General features: G+C 48.4%; 1 protein-coding gene across 11 annotated transcripts in view; it reads left to right on the forward strand.

Moving 5' to 3' along the window:
- Positions 1-404: 404 nt before the first annotated feature.
- SAMD4B (sterile alpha motif domain containing 4B) overlaps positions 405-21,481 on the forward strand; it is a 43,258-nt gene continuing 22,181 nt past the window's right edge. For 2 of the 11 annotated variants that reach the window (XM_034944224.4, XM_055103605.3), the window contains exons 1-4: positions 405-563; positions 6,262-6,363; positions 11,985-12,045; positions 14,672-15,072. In XM_034944224.4, coding sequence (XP_034800115.1) covers positions 14,877-15,072 — 196 coding nt within the window. In that variant the 5' untranslated portion in view covers positions 405-563; positions 6,262-6,363; positions 11,985-12,045; positions 14,672-14,876. Of the gene's footprint in view, positions 564-6,261; positions 10,358-11,984; positions 12,046-14,671; positions 15,073-21,481 lie in introns of all 11 variants that reach the window. The other 9 variants (XM_034944220.4, XM_055103604.3, XM_034944225.4 and 6 more) reach the window with 7 other exon arrangements.

Consider the following 21,481-nt stretch of genomic DNA (forward strand, 5'->3'; position numbering starts at 1 on the left):
TGAATCAGGAACTGTGACTTCGCTCGGGGCAGCTGGGGTGGACGCGCGCGAGCCTGCCCCCTGCGGGCCTGGAGGCCCAACCTCAGACTCCGCCGGGCCCGTTGCCCTGGGCAACGCCCCGAGCGCCCCGCCCCTTCCCCGCCCCCAGCCCCAAACCCCAGGCCTGGCCGACTGCCCGTCACCCCCACGTCCGACCAATCCCGCCGAGGAGGGGGCGGGCCTCTTGGGCCCGGTTCCACCACCGTCGCTCCCCCCTCGCCGCGACCCCGCCTTACTCGGCTCACACCTCCCGCCCTTCGGGCTGCCCTCGCCGCCCGTTGGCTGGCGCGCCGTTCGTCACCCGGGCGTGAGCTAATGCCGGCGCGCGGCGGCCCCCGTCGGGGCGGGGCCAGGGGCGGTGACGCACGGCGCGGTGACGCAGCGCGACGGCGGCGGCGGCGGCGGCGGCGGCGGTGGTCGGTGCGGGAGGAGGGAGGGGAGCTTGCGGGCCCGAGAGGGGGCGACGGCGGCGGCGGTGGCCTGAGGAGGCCCGAGCGGCGGCGGTGGCGGCGAAGGCCGAGGCGGTGAGTCTCGGGCCGGGCTGGCGCGGGGCGGCGGCGGGTCGGGGCGCGCGGGTCTCCCCTCAGGGCGACCCAGGCCGCGCGGGCGGCCCCGCCCCCTCAGGGACCCCGAACCGCGGGCGGCGGCGGCGGGCGGGTGCGGAACGCGGGCCTGGGGGGGCCGGGCCCCACGGGAGAAGCCCCGCGCCCGTCCCCAGTCTCCCTCTTGGGCCCTGGCCGAAGCTTCCCTCCGAAATCTTCCTCATGCCCTCGGGATTGCCGAGGGGCCGGGCCGGGGGCCTCTCCTCAGGATCCCCCGCACATCCCCCTCGGAGAGCCCCGGAAAGCCTGCCGATCCCCCGTGTGCGCCCTGAAAGGTCCCCGCAAAACCCACCCCTCCCGTGGAGTCGCCTCCTCGAGCCCTTCATGGGTCCCAGCAGCTTTCCTCGCAGACCCCCGCCCTTTGGCCCCGAAGCCCCCGTCCTCCTCCTGTCTCCAGAAATAGTCCTCGGAGGCCACTCGTCTATTCCACAGCGTGGCTCTCATAGCTGCTCCAGGAGCCTCCCTCACGAGCCCTGCACACCTCCCCAAGGCTCCCTCCGGACCCCTGTCCATTCCAGAACTCTCCCCCGGAACCCTGCCTCTCACAGCCCAACATGCTCACCCGACTTCCCCCTCCCGGATCCTAAGAATTTTCCCTCCCACTTACCCCATTCCAGAAACCTCCTTGGAGATTTTCCGCTCATACCCCCTGCATTTCTGATTCCCCCTCCCAGAAGTCCTTCAGAATGCCCCCGACGGACCCTGATCATCTTCCCTGAAGATCTCCTTCCCATATCCCCAAAATAAATCTTCCTCACAGACTTTGTGAAATGCCCCCAGATCCCAAAAACTCACCTAGAAGACCCCCTCCCCCTCCCCACCGTATTGCAACCATCTCTCATACACACTCCCCCTTCACGTATCCCTCTGGACGTTTCCACAGATCCCAAAAGTCTCCCCCAGAGGCCTCCTGTCTCCCCCTGGTCTCACCACCCTAAAATGCCCTAGAGATCACCCTCATGTAGCCCGGTGATCTTCACCGGGATCCCCTTCCCCACCCCCACTCATTCTAAAAATCTCCAGCAATTGCCTGAAATCTCCAGAGGACTCTCAACATCATATTGCAAAAGCTTCTTCCAAAATCCCTTTTACATACTCCACATCTTTTCCAGTCCCCCACATCACACGCTCCAAAAATTGTTTAAGGATCCCGAAAACTTTCCTCATGGTTTTTCTCTCAGATCCCGTAGAACTCCCCTTCACTAACACCTCAGAATCCCCCCTTGCAGACCGGTTTTAGAGGAATTTTCTGAAGATCCTCCTCACAACCCCTATAAGACCGTAAGATTCTCTTGGTGACCCCTCTGATATGCAGGTTTTCAGGACCCCCCCCCCACACACACACACACAGCTTAGAGACCCCAGCAACCCCCTGGAGCCCTCCTGACGTATGTTCTTGAAATCCCTCCAAGACCTTCCTGACACCACCAGAACCCCTTGAATCAATACTTCTGCCTTACTAAGGGACTTTTCTAGAGATATCCCTCCCTGAACTTGCTCACACAGGTCCCCTAAATCCTCTAGAATCCCCTGAAGAAGACCCTCACACACACCTAATTTTCCCCCAAAATAACCCGAGCTCTTGCTCTGAGAAAGTCCTATAATTCTTTCTGAAAAACCCTCTCCTCTGACACTCTCTCAGAAGACCCCGCCTTCCCCATATACTCTTTTGGAGACTTTACTCAGCTTTCTCCTCAACCGAGATCTCTGAAGAGTTTTTCCTAAAAACATCCCTCTGTCATCCCACTCCAGGACCAGTCTCAGAAGACCACACCTTCCTCAGACACTTTTTAGAGAATTTTCTCCCAAATTGCCCTCCATCAGCCACCCACTCCCAGCGCTTCCTGAGACTTCCTCAGAACTTTCCCTCAGATTCCACTTCTGACATCCCCAAGAAACGTTATTTAGGACCCTATCAGATTTACCAACTAACTTTAGAATTGCTATTTACACCCTCTCATTTCCCCATTCTCTTTCCTCTGAAGTCAACTCAGAGACCTTTCTCAGGGGGCCCCCTTTTCCCATTATCCCTTCAGAGGCCCCCAACATTCTCCAGACTCGTTGCCCAAGAGCCTCTATGTTTCCTTGTAAAGATTCTTGAGAGACACCTTTCCCCGCCCCCTTGAAATCCCAGTGCTCCGAGATCTTTCTTTCAGACCATTTTTCTTAGGTGCCATCCTCATAGACCCCTCTTCCCTTCGGAGATCAAGAGACCCTTAACACCCTCCTTAGAGACTTAGGATTCTCCCCATTTCCCTTTCAGAAGCCTTCTTCCTTCTCCCCTTTGAGGACCTCCTCACCAAATAATCCCTTCCCCTATAGCAGTGGTTCTCAGTGTGGTTCCTGGCCCAGCAGCAGCCACATTTGTTAGAAATACACATTCTTGAATCCCACTCAGATCTACTGAAACTGAAAACCTGGGAGCAGGACCCAGCAATCAAGAGTTTTTAACAAACCCTCCTGGTCATTTTGATGCACACGCAAGTTTGAGAACCTGTGCCCTTTAGGAGGATTTCCTTTTCCTCACTAAAAGCCCCCTGAAAGATGCCTCAGGGTATGCCTCTGTGCCCTACTGCCCACTGCTGCTTTCCTGTTTCCCTTTATGAAGTACCCATCCTCCAGAAAGATTTCTTACCTACCTTGAAAGGATCTTGGCTTCTCCACAAGGTTACTCCATCCCCTGAGCAGTTATTTCCGATTCTACTTTTGAGTGGTTTCTTTTCAGATCTTCCTCAGTGCTTTCTCTTTCTGGCTACCCCTCCAGCCCACTACCAGCCTTTGGTGCTTCTTTAAATTGCTGCTTCTTTGAACACACATATCCATCTCTTCTTGTCCATCTGTTTCTTCACATAGGCACCCTCCCCTTGAGGCACCCTCAGAAGGTCTTTTCATTCTGTGTCTTACTGCCAAGACCTCTCCACCTCCATTGTACCTCTTAGAACACCACTCACCTTCAACCTTGTAGATTTTAATGTACATGTCCACTCACCCTCACTGGACTAGGAACTCTGAAAGTACGGGATGTGTCTTGTTCTTCTCTGAATCCCACAAGGTGGGATCTACTCTTTGTAAGTTATTGGAGATCACTGGAGAATAAGCAGCTCTTCCTTCTGCATTTGGCCAGAAATCTCCAAGTTCCTCAGATCTCACTCCTCATTCAGGTTTAGTACACCTTCCCTGCCCCCTCCTCTCCTCTCACCTCCCTTTTTTTTCTCCACACAGCACCCTTTGCCTTTACTCCTGCCCTACTTGCTCCTGTCTTAGGGACTTTCTTTGTGCTGTTTCCTGATTCTGAGCTACCCCAAGTCCTTTGCCTGGTGACCTGCCTCACCCGTCCTGGTTGGCTTCTCTTAGCAGCCCCTCTCAGCTGCTAAGTCTGGAGCCTCCACAGAGCTCTCAGCATTTTTTCAAGGGATTCTGTTTCTAGGGCCCAGAAGGGGAAACAGAGACCCCAGGGTAAATATTGGGGCCTGCCTTCAGGGAGCTCACAATACCAGTAGGGGGCTTGGGCATGTACAGAGCAGAAAATGAGGTACAAATTATATGCTGTAGAAATTCAGCAGTGAGAGGGAGCCTTTTATTTGGAAAGACTTCGCAGAAAAGGTGGTATTTGGGCTGGATAGTGTTCTATGGGACTTGGGACAATGATGGTGCCCCCAGGCAGAGGAAACAGCTTAAGCAATGGGTCAAAGACAAAGCCTCCTCATCTCTCACCCATGGTATCTCTTCTCTTCACCCGAAAGATAGAGATGAAAGAAGACAGATTTCCTCCATTTGCATTGTATTTGCCAGCTGCACTTTAGTGACCTACAGAGTAATAATAATAATGACCACTGGTTTTTGAATGCTTTCTAACTGCCAGGCACTGTTTAAGTGCTTTACATGTATTCATAGGAGGTAGGAGTTTACCTACCCTATGAGATAAGTAAACTACCATTATCCTCATTTTGCATATGATGAGATTAAGAACAGGTAGGACTAATAGAGGGTCTGTGGGCACTGTCCATTCCAAGATGGTAGTGCCTTGGGTCAAAAAGTTGGATTTTTAGTTAAGATAGGTTTGGCTGCAGTGGGGCAGTAGTTGTTAGGTATGCAGACCCTGGGTCTGGACAGGATTTGTATCCCACATTACCACTCACCAGTTTTGTGCCCTAGGACAAGTTACTTCCCTGGTCTTTTAGTTTCCACAGCTAAAAATATGAAGGAAATAATGATACTCTACTTCATAGAATTGTTACGAGGATTAAATAAGTTAATACATGTAAAGTACTTAGAACAATGTCTTGCCCATAATTGCAATGTTAGAAAAACAATAAAAGAAAAAAAAAACTCATATCAGCCAGAACTCTAAAAACATAAAGTGATAGAACCTTAGCTCAAAGTGGTTTAATGAAAAAAGTGGGGGATTAATTGGCTTTTGTTACTGGAAAGTCCAGAGCTAGGTTGGCTTCAGACCTAGCTGCATCCAGGTGTTCAAATAATTTTCTCGGTCATCTCCTCCCATTTCTCCACTGAGTTAGCTTCATCCTCAACAAGCTTCTGCTTTGGATGACAAATATGGTCCTCAGCAGCCCCAGGTTTTAACCCTACCTCCTTGGAAAGCCTTAGTGGAAAGAGAACTCTTTCTTGAGAGTCCCAGTTTGAAAATAGTTTCTTCCTTGAATAGATGTGAGATTATGCCAGAAGATCCTTAGAAACATATTTTGGGTTCTGTACCCTGCAACTCAGTCTCTGGCTTGCTGAGCCAAATAGGCCTGTGATTCCATCCGATGAACTTTCTGAGCAGTGATGGCAATCTCCCTCCCCACTGTCCCCCAGCCCCAGTCATTCTCTGCTCTGTGATTGTTTGGGTCTAGAGAGAGCTTATGGCTGGTCTGACTCAACCACTCTTTGCTTTGGGATATCACGGGTGATATGAGGTGATCAGCCTGGCTTGATGGTGGCCTCAGGGGAGCAGAATCCAGGAGTAATGGCAATACCCTCACCACAGTTTAAGGTTTCCAAGACACAGAACTTTGGAAGAGAGTTAAGTAGGATTGCTGTGAGTGGAGTTTTGTTTTGTTTGTTTTAGTGTAAACTTGTTGAATAGAAGCGGGTTCAGGGCAAGTTACAGAACAGCAGTGTATGGAGTATGCAAGTCTCAAATATCTCCAGCCTGCACTCATTCATTAATGCATGGAGGCACTATTCTAGGTACTGGAGACAGAGCAGTGAATAAAACATTCAAGGTCCTGAAATTCATGGAATTTATATTCTGATGGGGGGAGGAAACAAAAAAATCAGAGTGTGATTCATGCTGTGAAGGAAATAAAACAGTGTGAAAGAGAGGGTGGGAGTGGCCACTGTAGTAGACAGGGGGATCAGAAGAGGCCTCTTTTGGGAGGTGACAGTTGAGCCTGATAACCAGAAAGATGAGAAGGCACCAGTTGTGGGAAGATCTGGGAGTGGAACATTCTAATCTAAGCATTGTTACATGCAGAAAAAGGACCTCTGCAAGGTGGGGAAATTTATCACAGATATTTATTGAGGGCCTGCTATGTACCAGGTGCTATGCTAGGAATTGGAGATGTAGCAATGAATAATATAGCTACAGTCTTCCCTTCTCTCATGGATCTTACAGTCTAGGTGTTTTTGGAAGAGCTGCAGCCTTTGAAGAAACATCTCTTGATGATGATATCATAGACTCCTTCCTACTGGGCAGATGAGGCAGAATGGGGCACAGGTGAGCCCAGATCTGATTGATGAGAAGGAACCAACCTTGTGACGGTCCGGGGAAGAGCATTTCAGGCAGAGAGGTCAGCAGGTGCAAAAGCCCTGCCATATGTTCAGGGAATCGCAAGGACCAGTGTGGCTAAAGCCTAAGTGAGGGAGAGGGGTGAGGGTTGGAAAGGCTGACAGAAGCCAGATTACTTGCAGCCTAAGGGCCACAGTAAGGAGTTTCTATTTTCATTTAAGGGGATTGGGAAACTATTAGAAGGGAGTTTTTAAAAGCAAGACAGCGACATGATCTGACTAATTTTTTTAGAAAGCTCACTTTGGTTTCTGGGAGGAAAACAGAGGGTCAGGACAGAATCAGGAAGGAAAGTTAGGAGACAATCCATTTGTCCAGATGAGAAATGGTGACATGAATGTGGTGGTGGTGGTGGTAGTGAAGATGTAGAGAAGCAGATATATTTTGAGTGTACAGAAAACAGGACTTGATGATGGGATTAGAGAAAGAGAGGAATCTAGAATAATGATAATAGCCAAGTCATTTATGCCTCACAACTCTATGAGAGTAGGCACTATTATTATTTTCTGTCTTCCTTCTCAGTAGGTACTATTAGTACACCCACATTACAGATGACAAAACAGGCACAGCAAGGTGAAATCACTTGCCCAAAATTACACAGGTAGTAAGTGGCAGGCTTATATTTCCAACCCGGCAGTCTGGTTCTAGAGCCACTTAGGTTTGGGGAAAGATAAGGAAGGCATGTGTAGCTGACATTAAGAAAAAAGAAATATCAAGACCTAATGACTGGGTCTTTGGGAAATGGAAGAAGTCAAAGATGACTCAAAAAAATGTCTCAGTTGTCCACAGAGAGGTGATGATTGAATCTACAGGAGTTAATTACATGCCTAAGTGAGAGAAAACAAGTGTAAAGAAGGGAAAGGAAGCAGAGAATAAACTTTTCGGGGGGAAGGGGTGTCAAGACATTTAGGAGTGGGAGGAAGAATGCTAGCTTCCTCTCTATTCCAGAGTTTACCGGAGCTCCCCATACTGTGCTTATCTTCCAGGAGGCCCTGCCTGGCTTCTCCTCTCCTCTCCCTCCCTTCCCCAGCACCATTCATACAAAAAGCTCATTCTTTGCTAATGCAGTGGTATACATATTTTGTGTACGTATTTCAGGAGTTTCTGGAAATAATGGTTGATTCTTATAAGAGAAGTTGTGCTCCCTTGGCTTCTGACAGTCTCTTCTCAGGTTATGAAAGTGAGTTAACCCTAGGTAACTAGCCTGTTACCTTGTTCATGAAGTGTTAAGTTCTCAAAGGCCTAGGTCGTGCTGTAAAAAGAACTAGGAATGGGTAAGAAGGCAGATAGGATCCCCTTATTCATCCAGAGATGTTGGTATTAAAGGGCCCTTAGGCCCAACTTTCACCTTGTTGCCCAGGCTGGTCTCAAACTCCTGGGCTCAAGCGATCTGCCCACCTCAGTCTCCCGAAGTGCTGGGATTACAGATGTGAGCCACCATGCCCAGCTTTGTTGCATTGTTAAGAGCAAGCAAGAGCTCTGAAGCCAGACTGCCTGGCCTTGAAAATCTCAGCTTGGTGTGCAGTCTTGGGCAAAGTGACTTAACTTCTCTGTGCCTCAGTTGCTCCATCTGTAAAATGATAATATATTCGTATATGTATGTAATATATTTTTGAAATAGAGTTTTGGGAATCAAATGTGCTTATCTGTGGAAAGCTGTTGGCAAAGGGCCTGACAATGTATGATGTATGAAGACATGCTAAGCATCATGCTTGCTATTGAAATGAAGTATAGAGGAGGAAAAAAGCATCATGTGCGGTATTTTTAAATACATTGTTTCATTTAATTCTTCTAACAAGCTTCATTGAGGAAGAAACAGAGTTACTTGTCATAGTCAATACAGCAAGTAAGTATAACAGGAGAGCCAGGATTTAAGCCAGGTCTGACTAACTCCACCATCCTGCTTCTGAATGAAGAGAGCTGGACTCCAGAGGCACTGTTTATGGGCATATGGGCCTTTTCTCACTGTTTGGGGCCAGAGAAGAAGCCCAGAGGGCAGTTTGTCCTGGAACGTCTCAGCATTTTTTTGTTTTTGTTTTTGTTTTTGTTTTTGTTTTGAGACAAAGTCTCCAGTCCCCCAGGCTGGAGTGCAGTGGCGCAATCTCAGCTCACTGCAACCTCCACCTCCCAGGTTGAAGCGATTCTGCTGCCTCAGCCTCCTGAGTAGCTGGGATTACAGGCGCCTGCCACCACGCCCAGCTGATTTTTTGTATTTTTAGTAGAGACAGGGTTTCACCATGTTGGCCGGGCTGGTCTCGAACTCCTGACCTCAGGTGATCCGCCCGTCTCGGCCCCCCAAAGTGCTGGGATTACAGGCGTGAGCCACCGTGCCCAGCCTTTCTCCAGGTGGGAGTGCAGTGGCATGATCTCAGCTCACTGAAGCCTCGACCTCCAGAACTCAAGTGATCCTCCCAAAGTAGCTGGGACTGCAGGTGCACACCACCACGCCCAGCTAATTTTTGGATTTTTTGTAGAAACGGTTTTGCCATGTTGCCCAGGCTGCTGATCTGGAACCTTTGGCTTTTGTTTTGTTTTGTTTTTGTTTTTTGAGACAGGGTCTCACTCTGTTGCCCAGGCTGGAGTGCAGTGGCACAATCTTGGCTCACTGCAAGCTCTGTCTCCCGGGCTCAAGTGATTCTCCCGCCTCAGTCTCCCAAGTAGCTGGGGTTACAGGTGCACGCCACCACGCCTGGCTAATTTTTTTGTAATTTTTGTAGAGACGGTGTTTCACTGTGTTGCCCAGACTGGTCTCGAGCTCCTGAGCTCAAGCGATCCACCCGCCCATGCCTCCCAAAGTGCTGGGATTACAGGCGTGAGCCACTGCACCCAGCCCTCTTAGCCATTTTGTTAACCTCATTTCCCACCTCTGGAGGTGGTAGGGGCTTCCCAAGAAGATCACTTGGACCTCTTCAAGTATGGTGGCAATATTGCTGGGCTGTTGGAGAGACTTTTGTTATAAAGGCTCCCCTCTTGTGTTTTTCCTCAAAGGCAAGGAGTCATTTTTGGTCACATGAGGTCAAAGAGACCAGACCAGTAGTGCATTCTGTTTTGCATGGGAATTGTCAAGGCTCTTTCAGTTTTAACTGAAACCCAACTCAAACTGGCCTAAGTCAAAAACGAATTTATTCATCTATGTAACTGAAAAAAGTGGGCCACAAGGGGGAGGCTTCAGGCTAGCTGCATCTAAGTTTTAAATCATGTGAACAGATCTCCCTTTCCCCCTCCCCCATCTCTTGACTTTGCTGTCATCTGTGTTAGTTTCATTCTGAAGCAGGCTTCCACCGTGAAATAGAAGAGGTGGCAACTGGTGACATCATGAGACGATGTGTAATCTGAGCAACCCTAACCAAGAACTTATTTTCCTTAGTAGTTCCAGCAAAAATCCAGAGAGGACTATCCTTGGCCAGGCTTTACCCCATGTCCACTTCTGGAGCCAAGAAAGACAGTTCCTTCTCCAAGGGGAACCCAGGGTGTTGATACTAGAAGATGGAAATGGATACAGTAAGATGCTGCCACAGTGAGATGCCTCACCCAGGTCTCCCTCTGTCACTCCAGCCAAGCACATGGGATAGAAAGTAGCAGGCGGCCTCTGGCCCTTTAATGGAAGAGGGCCATCCAGTCCTCTCCAGTTAACATCTAGACCGAACACAAAGCATCCTTCTCTCATCCAGAAGACATAGGAACCCTACCTTCAGGGATGATTTTTTTTTAACAGTGAAATCTTAAAAGTAACTGTTTCACTAAAGCCTCCAGTATTTACTGAAGACTGTCAGAATCATCCTCCATCACTAGATCTTCTCCACCAGTCATGTTCCCTGAGCAGTGGGGTGGCTTGAAGGTATAAACCAGAGAGGCCCAAGGGAGGGATAGTTAGCAGCCTTCTGGTCTTTTTCTAGTTTGTGCTCATCTGTTCCAAGGACCACAGGTATGTCTTCTTCTGTGTAGTTGTTCACTATTGTTTCAATGTGATTCGTTTCCCACATTTGAAAATAGGGGGATTTTACTTTAAAATTCAGATATCTGGCTCCTCTTTAGGGGGAGAAAAAAAAAAAAACCTAAGACGTAACAATACTGGACCCACATTCCTTCATGGTAGCAGTTGATAAGAGGTGGATAGTGACTTCTCCCTTTTGACCGGGTGTGGACTTTCCAACTCACCATAGTCCCAGTTGGCCTGCTTTGTTCAAAGCCTGGCCTTGTAAGCATCATGTTTGAGACCCTATTATGTCCCAAAGCTTTGCTTCTATCGTTTGGCCTGGGGGGGGAAGCTGGATTAATGTTTAGTCAGCAGCTTATTGGGTGGGTGGAGGGGGGGAACAGTGCTGTTGCTTAGGAAAAGTAACAACCCAGTAAAAGAATTTATGGGAAAGAGTGTGCACAACTTTGGTCTGTTTGTGGATTTGGTCGTTTTTTTGCTGTAAATGCTGTTGGCATATCAAACCTCCCGTCACAAATGTTCCCTCTGAAATAGTAACATGTCCTTCTATCTTATGAGTTGCCACCCAGTGAAGGAATCCCTCCCACTCCCAAGGGATGTTCATCCAGCCTCCGCTTGACCACTTCCAGCAGCCAGGGAGCTTATTACCTCCTCACATGGCAGCCAGTTCCATTCTTGGACAGATGCGTTATTTTAAAATTCTTCCTTATGTTGAAGCAGCTGCTGCCTCTTTGGGACTGAAAGCCACAAAATGCTGGAGCTGGGAAGGAAAACCGATTTTTTTAGGCGCGTGAGCTACCACTCATCCACCCTGCATCCAGGGCAAACATTGATAATTAATCACAGCACTCTTTCTCACTGAGTCAGGAAGTATGCTGCCTTAAAATTGTTTTTAATTAAATTCTTTTTTAAAAATTACGAAAGTAATAAGTATTCACTTGCAACTAGTGAAGTAGTACAAAGTTATATAAAGATAGTGTTAATAATCCCCCTGTTTCTCCAAGATAGTGTTAGCAGCCGAGGGTGTATTCTTCTATACATTTATACACATATAGACATAAATATTCATATATAAGATATATAAGGGGTTTTGTATGTGGCTTTTTTTTTAATTTAAAAAATGGCATTATATTGTACATATTACTGTGTAGCTTATGGACACCCCTCCAAGTAGTTACAGATCAAACATTGTATATAGCTTTGTTTTTTTGTTTTCTTGTTTTCTTTTTGAGATGGAATCCCGCTCTGTCACCCAGGCTGGAGTGCAGTGGCATAATCTCGGCTCACTGCAGCCTCCACCTCCCGGGTTCAAGCGTTTCTCCTGCCTCAGCTTCCCAAGTAGCTCGGACTACAGGCGCCCGCCACCACACCCGGCTAATTTTTATATTTTTAGTAGAGATGGAGTTTCGCCATGTTGGCCAGGCTGGTCTCAAACTCCTGACCTCAAGTGATCTGCCTGCCTCAGCCTCCCAAAGTGCTAGAATTATAGGAGTGAGCCACCACGCCTGGCCAGATTAGGCATGTTTTTAATAGATATGTTATATCATACAATGTGGGATCTGCCCCAGTTTATTAATCATTCCCCATTAATGGATATTCCCATTCATTTCTTCAGGATTCTTCTCATCGCAGTGCTCCAGGCAGCCACTACCAATCGATTGGAGTTAGCCTGTGAGGTAAAACCTATTTGTCATGTCTCACCCAGTCCCGCTCCTTATCCTACATTCTAGAGAAGAGAACAGACTAGCTCCGTGATCAAAGTGAATCAGTGGCTTGGGCAGGACTAGAACTGAATTTTCTTGACTTTCAGCATTTCCTATATCCCATGTTGTCACTCCCTTAGAGTCATCTACCCTGCTTTTCTCCTCTAGAGTAAAAGAACAAATATAATTTCTTTTCTGTGTGCTACCTCTTCAGATATTCAAAGTCAGTTATGCCATTCCCCTTGAGTCTTCTCTTCCCCAGAGGAAAATCTCAGTGCCTTCAATTTTTTTTTCTTAAAACAAGGTTTTCAAATCCCTTTACCATCCTATGAGCTGTTCCTTCTATCTTCTTTCCCCCTAGGGCTATAGAAATCCCAAGTGTGGCTTCCACATTCACCTTCTATAGCTATTTATTTATTCAATAAATATATATTGAGCACCTTCTACGTGCCAGGCACTGTTGTAGGCACTGGCTGACTGTATGGCTTGCGTTTTGGTCAGTAGAGAGAAACATAAATAAGATGATACCTGAGAGTGCCAAATTATATAGGAATGAAATAGTGTTAATATAATTGGAGGAGTAACTCCTGAGATTGGATGGTCAGGGAAGCTCTCTCTGAAGAAATGACAGTGAGCTGAGACCTGAATGACAGGAGCCAGCTTCTAGGGGAAGACAATTCCACTGAATAAGAAATAATTTGGTACAAGATGAGGTTGGAGTGGCCACAGGAGTCCTATAGGGCTCGGTAGTTCAAGATAAGATGTTTGGAATTTGTTTAGATTTTTTTTTCTTTTTTTCTGAGACAGAGTTGCCCTGTCACCCAGGCTGGAGTGCAGTGGCATGATCTCAGCTCACTGCAACCTCCGCCTCCCAGCTTCAAGCGATTATCGTCCCTCAGCCCCCCAAGTCACTGGGATTACAGGCGTGCAGTAGCACGCCCGGCTAATTTTTGTATTTTTAGTAGAGACGGGATTTTGCCACTTTGGCCAGTCTGATCTTGAACTCCTGACCTCAAGTGATCCACCCGCCTTAGCCTCCCAAAGTGCTGGGATTACAGGTGAGAGCCACCATGCTTGACCTTGTTTAGATTTTATTTAAGTGCAATGGGAAGTCATTGGAGAATTTTAGGCCAGGGAGGTGACATCTGATTTCCCCTTTAAAAAAAATTGCTGGACGCTTGTTTAACTTGGAGCAAGGTTTCATTTTCCCTCATACCTTTCCTGCTTCTTACATCCAAAGGGATTGGCAACCAGGCCAGTTCAGTCTGTTTAGGGGTCCCACAGGGGATCTGTGAGGCAAGTCACAGCTATTGCCTAATGCACCCCACAGCCCTCCTCAGCAAGCGCACGGAAGTTCAGAGAGATGTGAGTAGCTCCCTTAGACCTGAGCCCAGTAGGTTCAATGGGTCTTTGTATGAAGTTCTCAGTCCAGGGAACCTTAGTCCTTTGGCAGCCAGAGGGGGATGGAGCTGAATGTGGTTTGAGGATAGAGCCAAGGGCACTGGTTGCAAGAGAGACAGATGGAAGAAATGTTGAGTGGAGATCTGGAGCTCGAGACACTTAGAAAAAGCCTTCGGAGTGGTGTCCAGAAACCAGCCACCTGAAAAATAGGTCTGTTGTTTGCCTGGTTGAAATAACTTTTCTTTAGTTCCTGCCTAAGATGGGAATTTGGACACTTTGTAGCTTGTGAGTTTTTGTCTTTTGATCTGTCCCCTTCCCCTCAGGTTGGCATTTTCTTTGCTTCCAGGAGGAGCCTGAGACAAGCTGGCATCTCTGGAAGTCGGGGACTTCCCAACCAGAGAGTTTAGGTTTGGAGCAGCCTTCAGGGGAATTAAGAGGGCAGGGAGCGATTCACCTCAGAATAGAGATGGGTAAAATCTGATAAATCAGAGTTGTGCCTTTTCTGGAGTCAGGGAAGCTGGGTTAGAGAGGGTGAGATTCCCTCAGCCTGTTGGTGATCTTTGAAAAGCCCTTTGTCCATGCCCACACCTGATAGATACCCAGCCAGTTACTAATCAGATGGCTGGCTGCATACCTGAGATCTCCACCAGGGTCACTACCCCACCATCCATCCTCTACCCAGCATTGTGGGTCTAGCTTGAAGTAATTTAAAGAGCCCTTGGAGTCCTATCAGTAGGTTAGGAGTCACACTGTTCAGCTCTCAGAGAAGGTGGCCAGAAACCAGCAAGGTCAGAGATGTGCTGTGCTTGGTCATGTCACCTTGGGCCAGATCGCCATCAATTCATATCTTTTCTCATAATTTGCAGCCTACTATTTCCCACTTCTGAAAAATCTTTCCAATATATTTTCTGTGTTAAATCCGCTTCCTTTGACACTATGACAGCCAGGTGTGAGGGCCAACATCTCCTTGGTCTCTGGGATAGGCATCTAAGTCCCAGTCACGCCTTTTCTCTGGATCTGAAGATTTGGGTGAAAGTAGCTTTAATATCTGGTGTTGGCTTCATGTTTCTTCCAGGAGCTCAGCAAAGCAAGTACCCTGAAAGAGAAAGGCATGAGGCCTTCATGCCCCCTCAACCCACACTCACCAGGCAAGTTTCAGCCCCTTCTTTCTGTTTGACCCCTTTGCTTCCTTTTTCAGGAAACTGGAGAGGCGTGGCTGGACCAAGACCTCCCCCCATGTGAGCAGGCTTCCTCCTCCCCCAACAACCGTTGCCACCACGCCCAGAAACGTCCTTAAGCCCTGGCCCTCAGGGGAAAGGTAACAGGAGGCCAGAGCCGGGACCATGTGACGGCGCTGGCCCTCGCCACCGCCGTCCCCCCACCCTGGCCCCAGGCCCGGCACCATGATGTTCCGAGACCAGGTGGGCATCCTCGCTGGCTGGTTCAAAGGCTGGAATGAGTGTGAGCAGACAGTGGCCCTTCTGTCACTTCTGAAACGGGTCACCCGTACCCAGGCCCGCTTCCTGCAGCTCTGCCTGGAGCACTCACTGGCGGACTGCAATGACATCCACCTGCTGGAGTCGGAGGCCAACAGTGCTGGTGAGTCTCCACCCTTAGAGATGGGAGCACAGCAGGAGGGAGACCTGGAACAGATGTCACATGGCTAAGAAGGTCAACCCAACAATGGGACTAAAAAACGTGGGTTCTAGGCTTGGTGGGTGGGGAGTTCCTTACCTTCTAAGTTGTCATCATGGGTCTTCTGGGACTGTGTTGCCATAAATCCTCAGGCATGGTATGGTGGACTTACGGGAGAAGGCAATGCAAACTGGAAACTCCCCATAACAGGAAGATCATGTAGAGTGGTTTATGTGGGCTGCTGAAAGGAACAGACTAAAGTCATTATGAAAGGGGTATAGAAGGTGAGCAGTAATTAATTTCTTAAGCTTCAGGATATCAGGGCTAGGAGGGAATTTGAGAACTCTTCCAAAATTCATGTCATCCTATACTATTCTTTACCCTCAAAGGTAGGTTGGACTTAAAGCATAAGCAGCTTCCAGAAAGTTTTGAATTTAGATACAGTTCATCCTGTCAGTTCCCTAAGTACTTATTAGGCACTCTGTGTCCTGTGAGATTGGCATTGGGATGGGTGAGCCAGGCTTCTCTAAGACCTGTCCCTTAGGCCCCAGTTGTAGACAGGAATCAGGCTAGAATCAGGGGCTACTGCTGAAGCTACTCTAGCTGTCTGGGCCTCCACAGGGCTGGATGGAGAGCTGTTGGCCCCAGTGACAGATGGGAGAGATGGAGGCCAAAGAAGAGGGAGGGTAGTGGATACCCGAAAGCTAGTTGGGAAGGGCATCAAGGGGCTCCATGCAGTTTGTCCAAATTAGTCACCCTAACTCTTTGCACCTTCTTCTTCAGAATAATAGTTCATATTGAGCCTTTACAGCAAGCCAAGTACTGTCTTTACTTGTATATTAACTTTAAAAGCAGTGTTCTTGGCCAGATGCAGTGGCTCACGCCTATAATCCCAGCACTTTAGGAGGCTGAGGTAGGCAGATCACCTGAGGTCGGGAGTTCGAGACCAGCCTGGCTAACGTGGCAAAACCCCGTCTCTATTAAAAGTACAAAAATTAGCTGGGCATGGTGGCAGGTGCCTGTAATCCCAGCTACTCAGGAGGCTGAGGCAAGAGAATCGCTTGAACCTGGGAGGCGGAGGTTGCAGTGAGCCAAAATCGTGCCATTGCACTCCAACCTGGGCTATGAGAGCGAAACTATCTCAAACAAACAAACAAAAAAGCAGTGTTCTTACGTGGCTCTCAAGTCAGACTGTCTAAGTTTAAATCCCAGTTCTGTTACTTGCCATATAACCAAGTAACTTAACCTCTCTGTGCCTCACTTTCCTGCGCGCCACCACGCCTGGCTAATTTTTGTATGTTTAGTAGAGACGGGGTTTCACCATGTTGGTAAGTCTGGTCTCAAACTCCTGACCTCATGATCTGCCCACCTCAGCCTCCCAAAGTGCTGGGATTACAGGCACCAGCCACCGCACCCAGCCAGTTTCCTCATCTTAAATTCAACATGATATCCTGAGAAGTGTGTAACCTCAGTAAAAAAAAAAAAGAAAGAAAAGGAAAGAAAAAAGATGATAATTATATCTACCTTCTAGGGTAGTTGTGAGGATTCAGTGAATTAACACGTGTAGCTTCCTACATGCCTGACATGTAGTAAACAATAACTGTCAGTTGTTAATTGTCAATAATTCACTTAGTCCTCACAACAACCCCATGAGGTAGGTCCTGTCATTAGCCCCATTTTACAAGTCAGGAAACAAGCATGGACTGCTAGGATTGGGTTTTGGGGAGCCACACAGCTGCCTGGCCTCCCTCATCTCCCCAGGCCCACCTGCCTTAGCAACAGTCACCCTTATTTTACTGAGTTTTTGTGTGGAAGTCACAGAAGCAGCATGATTGTAGCGGGAGATGGTTACTCAGGCCAGGGGTCACATCAGCTTAGTTCCTAGTCTGGCAGTAAGTTCTTAGTCCTAGACAAAGAGCAATAAGAACCCAGCTCAGCTGCAGCAGGCTCGGAGCTCAGCCATTTCTCACCCCTGCCACACTCCCCACCACTCTAACACTAAAGGCAGGAGTTCTGTTTGTGGTATGACTCTGCCTTTATAGTGGGGGCTTCTGTGGGGCAGGCCAGTGTCTTACACAGCTTCGTCACACATCCCCACTGCCCCATCCTGAGCAGGCAGTTGGATTACCTCTGGGTGCCACTCTTAGCTGTATATCAGAATCACCAGTAGTACTTAGTAATTTCAGTGTTTTTAGTTTTTGCTTTTGTTTTCAGAACTTGCAGTAAAATCAGATAGTACAAAAGGTGAAAGTGAGGTTTTTCTTCCAGACTTCATGTTCTCATTTCCTTATGTTTTATGAGATAAATTCCCTGCATATATGAATGCATATATATTCTCCTTCCAACTTTGTCATTGTTTTGTCTTAATACATATGGCCAAACATGCATATTAACCAGTTTGGTTTTTTCACTTACCAATATGATTTGAAGGTCATTCCATATTCAGCACATACGTCTGTATCTCGTTAAGTATTTATTTACACCTCACAACAACTCTGTACTCCCCTGTTACTCCCCCATTTTACAGAGGAGACTGTAGGTCTGGAGATATTAAATGACTTGCTGTGGGTCACACAATTGATAAGAGGTAGAGTTCAAATTTGACTTCAAAGTTCTTTAGAGCTCTTGACCAATAGACTCTTCCACATGGTACATGTGGTCTTCATCTTACAAACAGTGATGTAATGAGTACCCTTTAAACATCTCTAGGATGAACTCCTCAGATTCTGCAGAACTGCTAGTTTAAAGGTGTATGCAATTAAAATATTTGTTCTCCAGGCCAGGCGCGGTGGCTCAAGCCTGTAATCCCAGCACTTTGGGAGGCCGAGGCAGGCGGATCACGAGGTCAGGAGATCGAGACCATCCTGGCTAACACGGTGAAACCCCATCTCTACTAAAAATACAAAAAAATTAGCCGGGCGTCGTGGCGGGCACCTGTAGTCCTAGCTACTCGGGAGGCTGAGGCAGGAGAATGGTGTGAACCCGGGAGGCGGAGCTTGCAGTGAGCCAAGATTGTACCACTGCACTCCAGCCTGGGCGACAGAGCAAGACTCCGTCTCAAAAAAAAATAATAAAAAAATAAAATAAAATATTTGTTCTCACCACATTGCCCTTGAAAGACATGCTGCATTTTATACAAATAACCTAAGGCCCGTTCCCAAATGGTTTGCAGTGGGATATTGGTGGTAATGCCTAGCCAGGGTTGAGAAGTGCTGTGAAATGAATTGAATGATGGATGAATATATGAATCAAGGTTTTTATCCATAGCCCCATATCAGATGGTGAGAATAACAAGCTGGTACTTAAATGGGTGGAGAGGAAAGGAAAACTTAGAATGAGGGAAGGCCATGGTGTGTTCCAGAGTCAGCAGGAAGCCTGCCAGGACTGGAGCAAAGCATGACTTGAAAGAGAAGTGATCACAGAGGTAAATTCTGGTAGAGTCTTGAATGCCTGTTTTCTAGTAGACCTGAGGGCTCTAAGACTAAGAAGCAGGTGCCTCCTGTCTCACTTCTACCCTCAAGTAGAACCCCACCTGCCTTATTTGTAAAGGAAGGTGCTACTTTCTGGGCCTGGAGACCTGCCTCAAAGAAGGAGCTGTTCATACTCTTGTTTCTCCTCTGGTTATTATGGCCTTCCCATTCCCTGGTGTTTCTCAAACTTGCATCATCATCAGAATCACTGGGGTTAGGTGACTGTTAAAATCCAGATTTCTGCCCCCCATAGACCTACTAAATCAGAATCCTGAGGGTATGGGCTTGGGAACGAGTACCCAGGTTCTTCTGCTCACCAGGCAGTGTGAGAGGTGATGCCCTGCTGGATGATTCATTTGTTGTGAGACATGAGACACCCAAGAGTTGTAGATCCAGCTCTCCACTAACACCTCTTGTGACCTGGGTCAGTCCTGCCTGACCCTCTCGGGCCTCAGGATCCCCATTTGGACAGTGAGGGGGTTGTTCTGGTACTTTCCAGGTACTTCTTGGGCTCTGAAATAATGTGCCAAAGAAGACAGAGCCACAGCCAAGCATACTACTTTCTTCTGGGAGAGGCCCAGCACATTATTCTAGGGCAAGAGTTCTTAATATTTAGTGGGATGGACCAGTTAGAAAATCTTCCCCTCCTCCCCACCCTCCCCAAAAAGATGCACACCTACTCCACAAACCAACTCTTGAGTTCAGTTGGTTCACTAGTCCCCAGTTAAGAGTTGCCTGGCCGGGCGCCATGGCTCACGCCTGTAATCCCAGCACTTTGGGAGGCCGAGGCAGGCGGATCACGAGGTCAGGAGATTGAGACCATCCTGGCTAAAATGGTGAAACCCCGTCTCTACTAAAAATACAAAAAATTAGCCAGACGTGGTAGTGGGTACCTGTAGTCTCAGCTACTTGGGAGGCTGAGGCAGGAGAATGGTGTGAACCCAGGAGGCGGAGTTTGCAGTGAGCCTAGATTGCGCCACTGTACTCCAGCCTGGGCAATAGAGTGAGACTCCATCTAAAAAAAAAAAGAGTTGCCTGTCTTCCCGGCCGGGCGCGGTGGCTCACACCTGTAATCCCAGCACTTTCGGAGGCCGAGGTGGGCGGATCACGAGGTCAGGAGATCGAGACCATCCTGGCTAACACGGTGAAACCCCATCTCTACTAAAAATACAAAAAAATTAACCGGGCATGGTGGTGGGCGCCTGTAGTCCCAGCTACTCGGGAGGCTGAGGCAGGAGAATGGCGTGAACCCAGGAGGCACAGGAGCTTGCAATGATCCGAGATCGCACCGCTGCACTCCAGCCTGGGCGACAGAGCCAGACTCCGTCTCAAAGAAAAAAAAAAAAAAGTTGCCTGTCTCCAAGCCCTTCTTTAGCTTGGTCCCTTCAAACCTGGAGAGCTGAACAGTGAGGTAGATCCCCTGCTTTTTTGTGGGTTGTATCTCCATGTCCCACCGAACCAACCTTACTACTTCCTCCAGTTCTCCAGGGAGACCTTGGGTGTGGGTCAGAGCTGCCCAGTTGTCTGCTTCCTGCTCAGATAGATCAGGTAGCACAGAGCTGACCTAGGTGAATATGTCCCTAGCTTTGTGTTAGAATCCCCCAGGGCCTTTCTAAAAATAATGTGAAGCCCAGGTCCTATCCCTGGAGATTTAAAGCTCCCTGGTTGACTCTTGGGTGCACCCAGTGGAGAACCACTTGTCTTGATGCTGACGCTGATTTGGGGTAGGCCTGGGAAGCTGGTGAGGATACTGTTGTGTGACCTACTAGAAGTGAGGAGTCGGGGCTTATAGCTGTGGAAAGCCTGGCCTAGGTCATCGCTTCCTCTCAGGCAGCTGGGAAGGTTTAGGGAAGTCCTCCAGCACAGGCAGCCAGCATCAGTTTCATGGAAGTAGGACATGAGGCGCAACACCTAGAAACAGAAAAGCAATGTTCCAAGGGTCTCTGGAACAGGGAAGAAGAGGTCCCAGGTTGCCCCTTGTTGTAATCCCTGTTTGTTCTCCAGGTGCTGTCTTCCCTGCCTCTTTGGAGCTAGAACAATAACCCTGGTCCTCTCCTTTCCTCTGATGCTGACTTGGACCAGAAGACTGTTCCTATGGACAGGAGGAAGGAGACTAGGGGGGTCAGGGAAGCTGAATTCCACTTCCCTCCATTGTCCTGTAGCTTCCTGGGAGACATTTCCTGCGTTTTCTTCCCACCTCCTATTCTGAGTCAGTCCCCATATCTAGCAGGTTTAAACTCCTCCCTCTCTGGCTCATTCAGTCTGGGTGGGGAAACTGAGGTCAGGAGGGGCAATGGCAAGTGAGTCATCAGAGCTCAGCCCTGTCCTCCACCCTCCACTTTCAGGCTCTGCTTGACAGTTCATCAAACAAAAATGTGAGCCCCCTGCCCTCCCCTGTGTCCATGTGAGCTGGGGTGAGGCAGAGAAGGTCATGTTTAGAGCCAAACCGTAGCCCCTCTGACTGGTGCCTGAGGCTACTCCAATTGTTGTACCAGGCCAGTACATAAAAATGGGTTTGCTCTTAGAGCAGTCTCGTTTGGTGCCTGTAATTTGCCAGGACCCAGGGTCATAACCTACTTAGCTCTAGTCACCTGGCCAGCTCTGCCCTGCTGCCACTATAGCCAAGGAGGACATTTATACGCACAGCATTCCCCAACCTCTCCATGTTTGCAGAGTCCAGGTTTGCAGCTTGGTGAGAAGCAGCCGTTGGTGTCTTGGCATTCCCCAGCCCCTTCCCCCATCCGCCCACCTCCAGAATTTCATCATTGCTTGTTGTACTTCTAGCTCCAAGGAATCAGAGATGTGTCTGTTTTTGGTAAATAACTGTATGAAATTCCCCACCCCTGTCGGGAATCTTAAGGGGAAGGCCCAGATGTGCTTTTGTACATGAACTGTTCCCACCA

The sequence above is a fragment of the Pan paniscus genome, chromosome 20 (genome assembly GCF_029289425.2).
Source record: "Pan paniscus chromosome 20, NHGRI_mPanPan1-v2.0_pri, whole genome shotgun sequence".
In the NCBI taxonomy this organism is placed as follows: domain Eukaryota; kingdom Metazoa; phylum Chordata; class Mammalia; order Primates; family Hominidae; genus Pan; species Pan paniscus.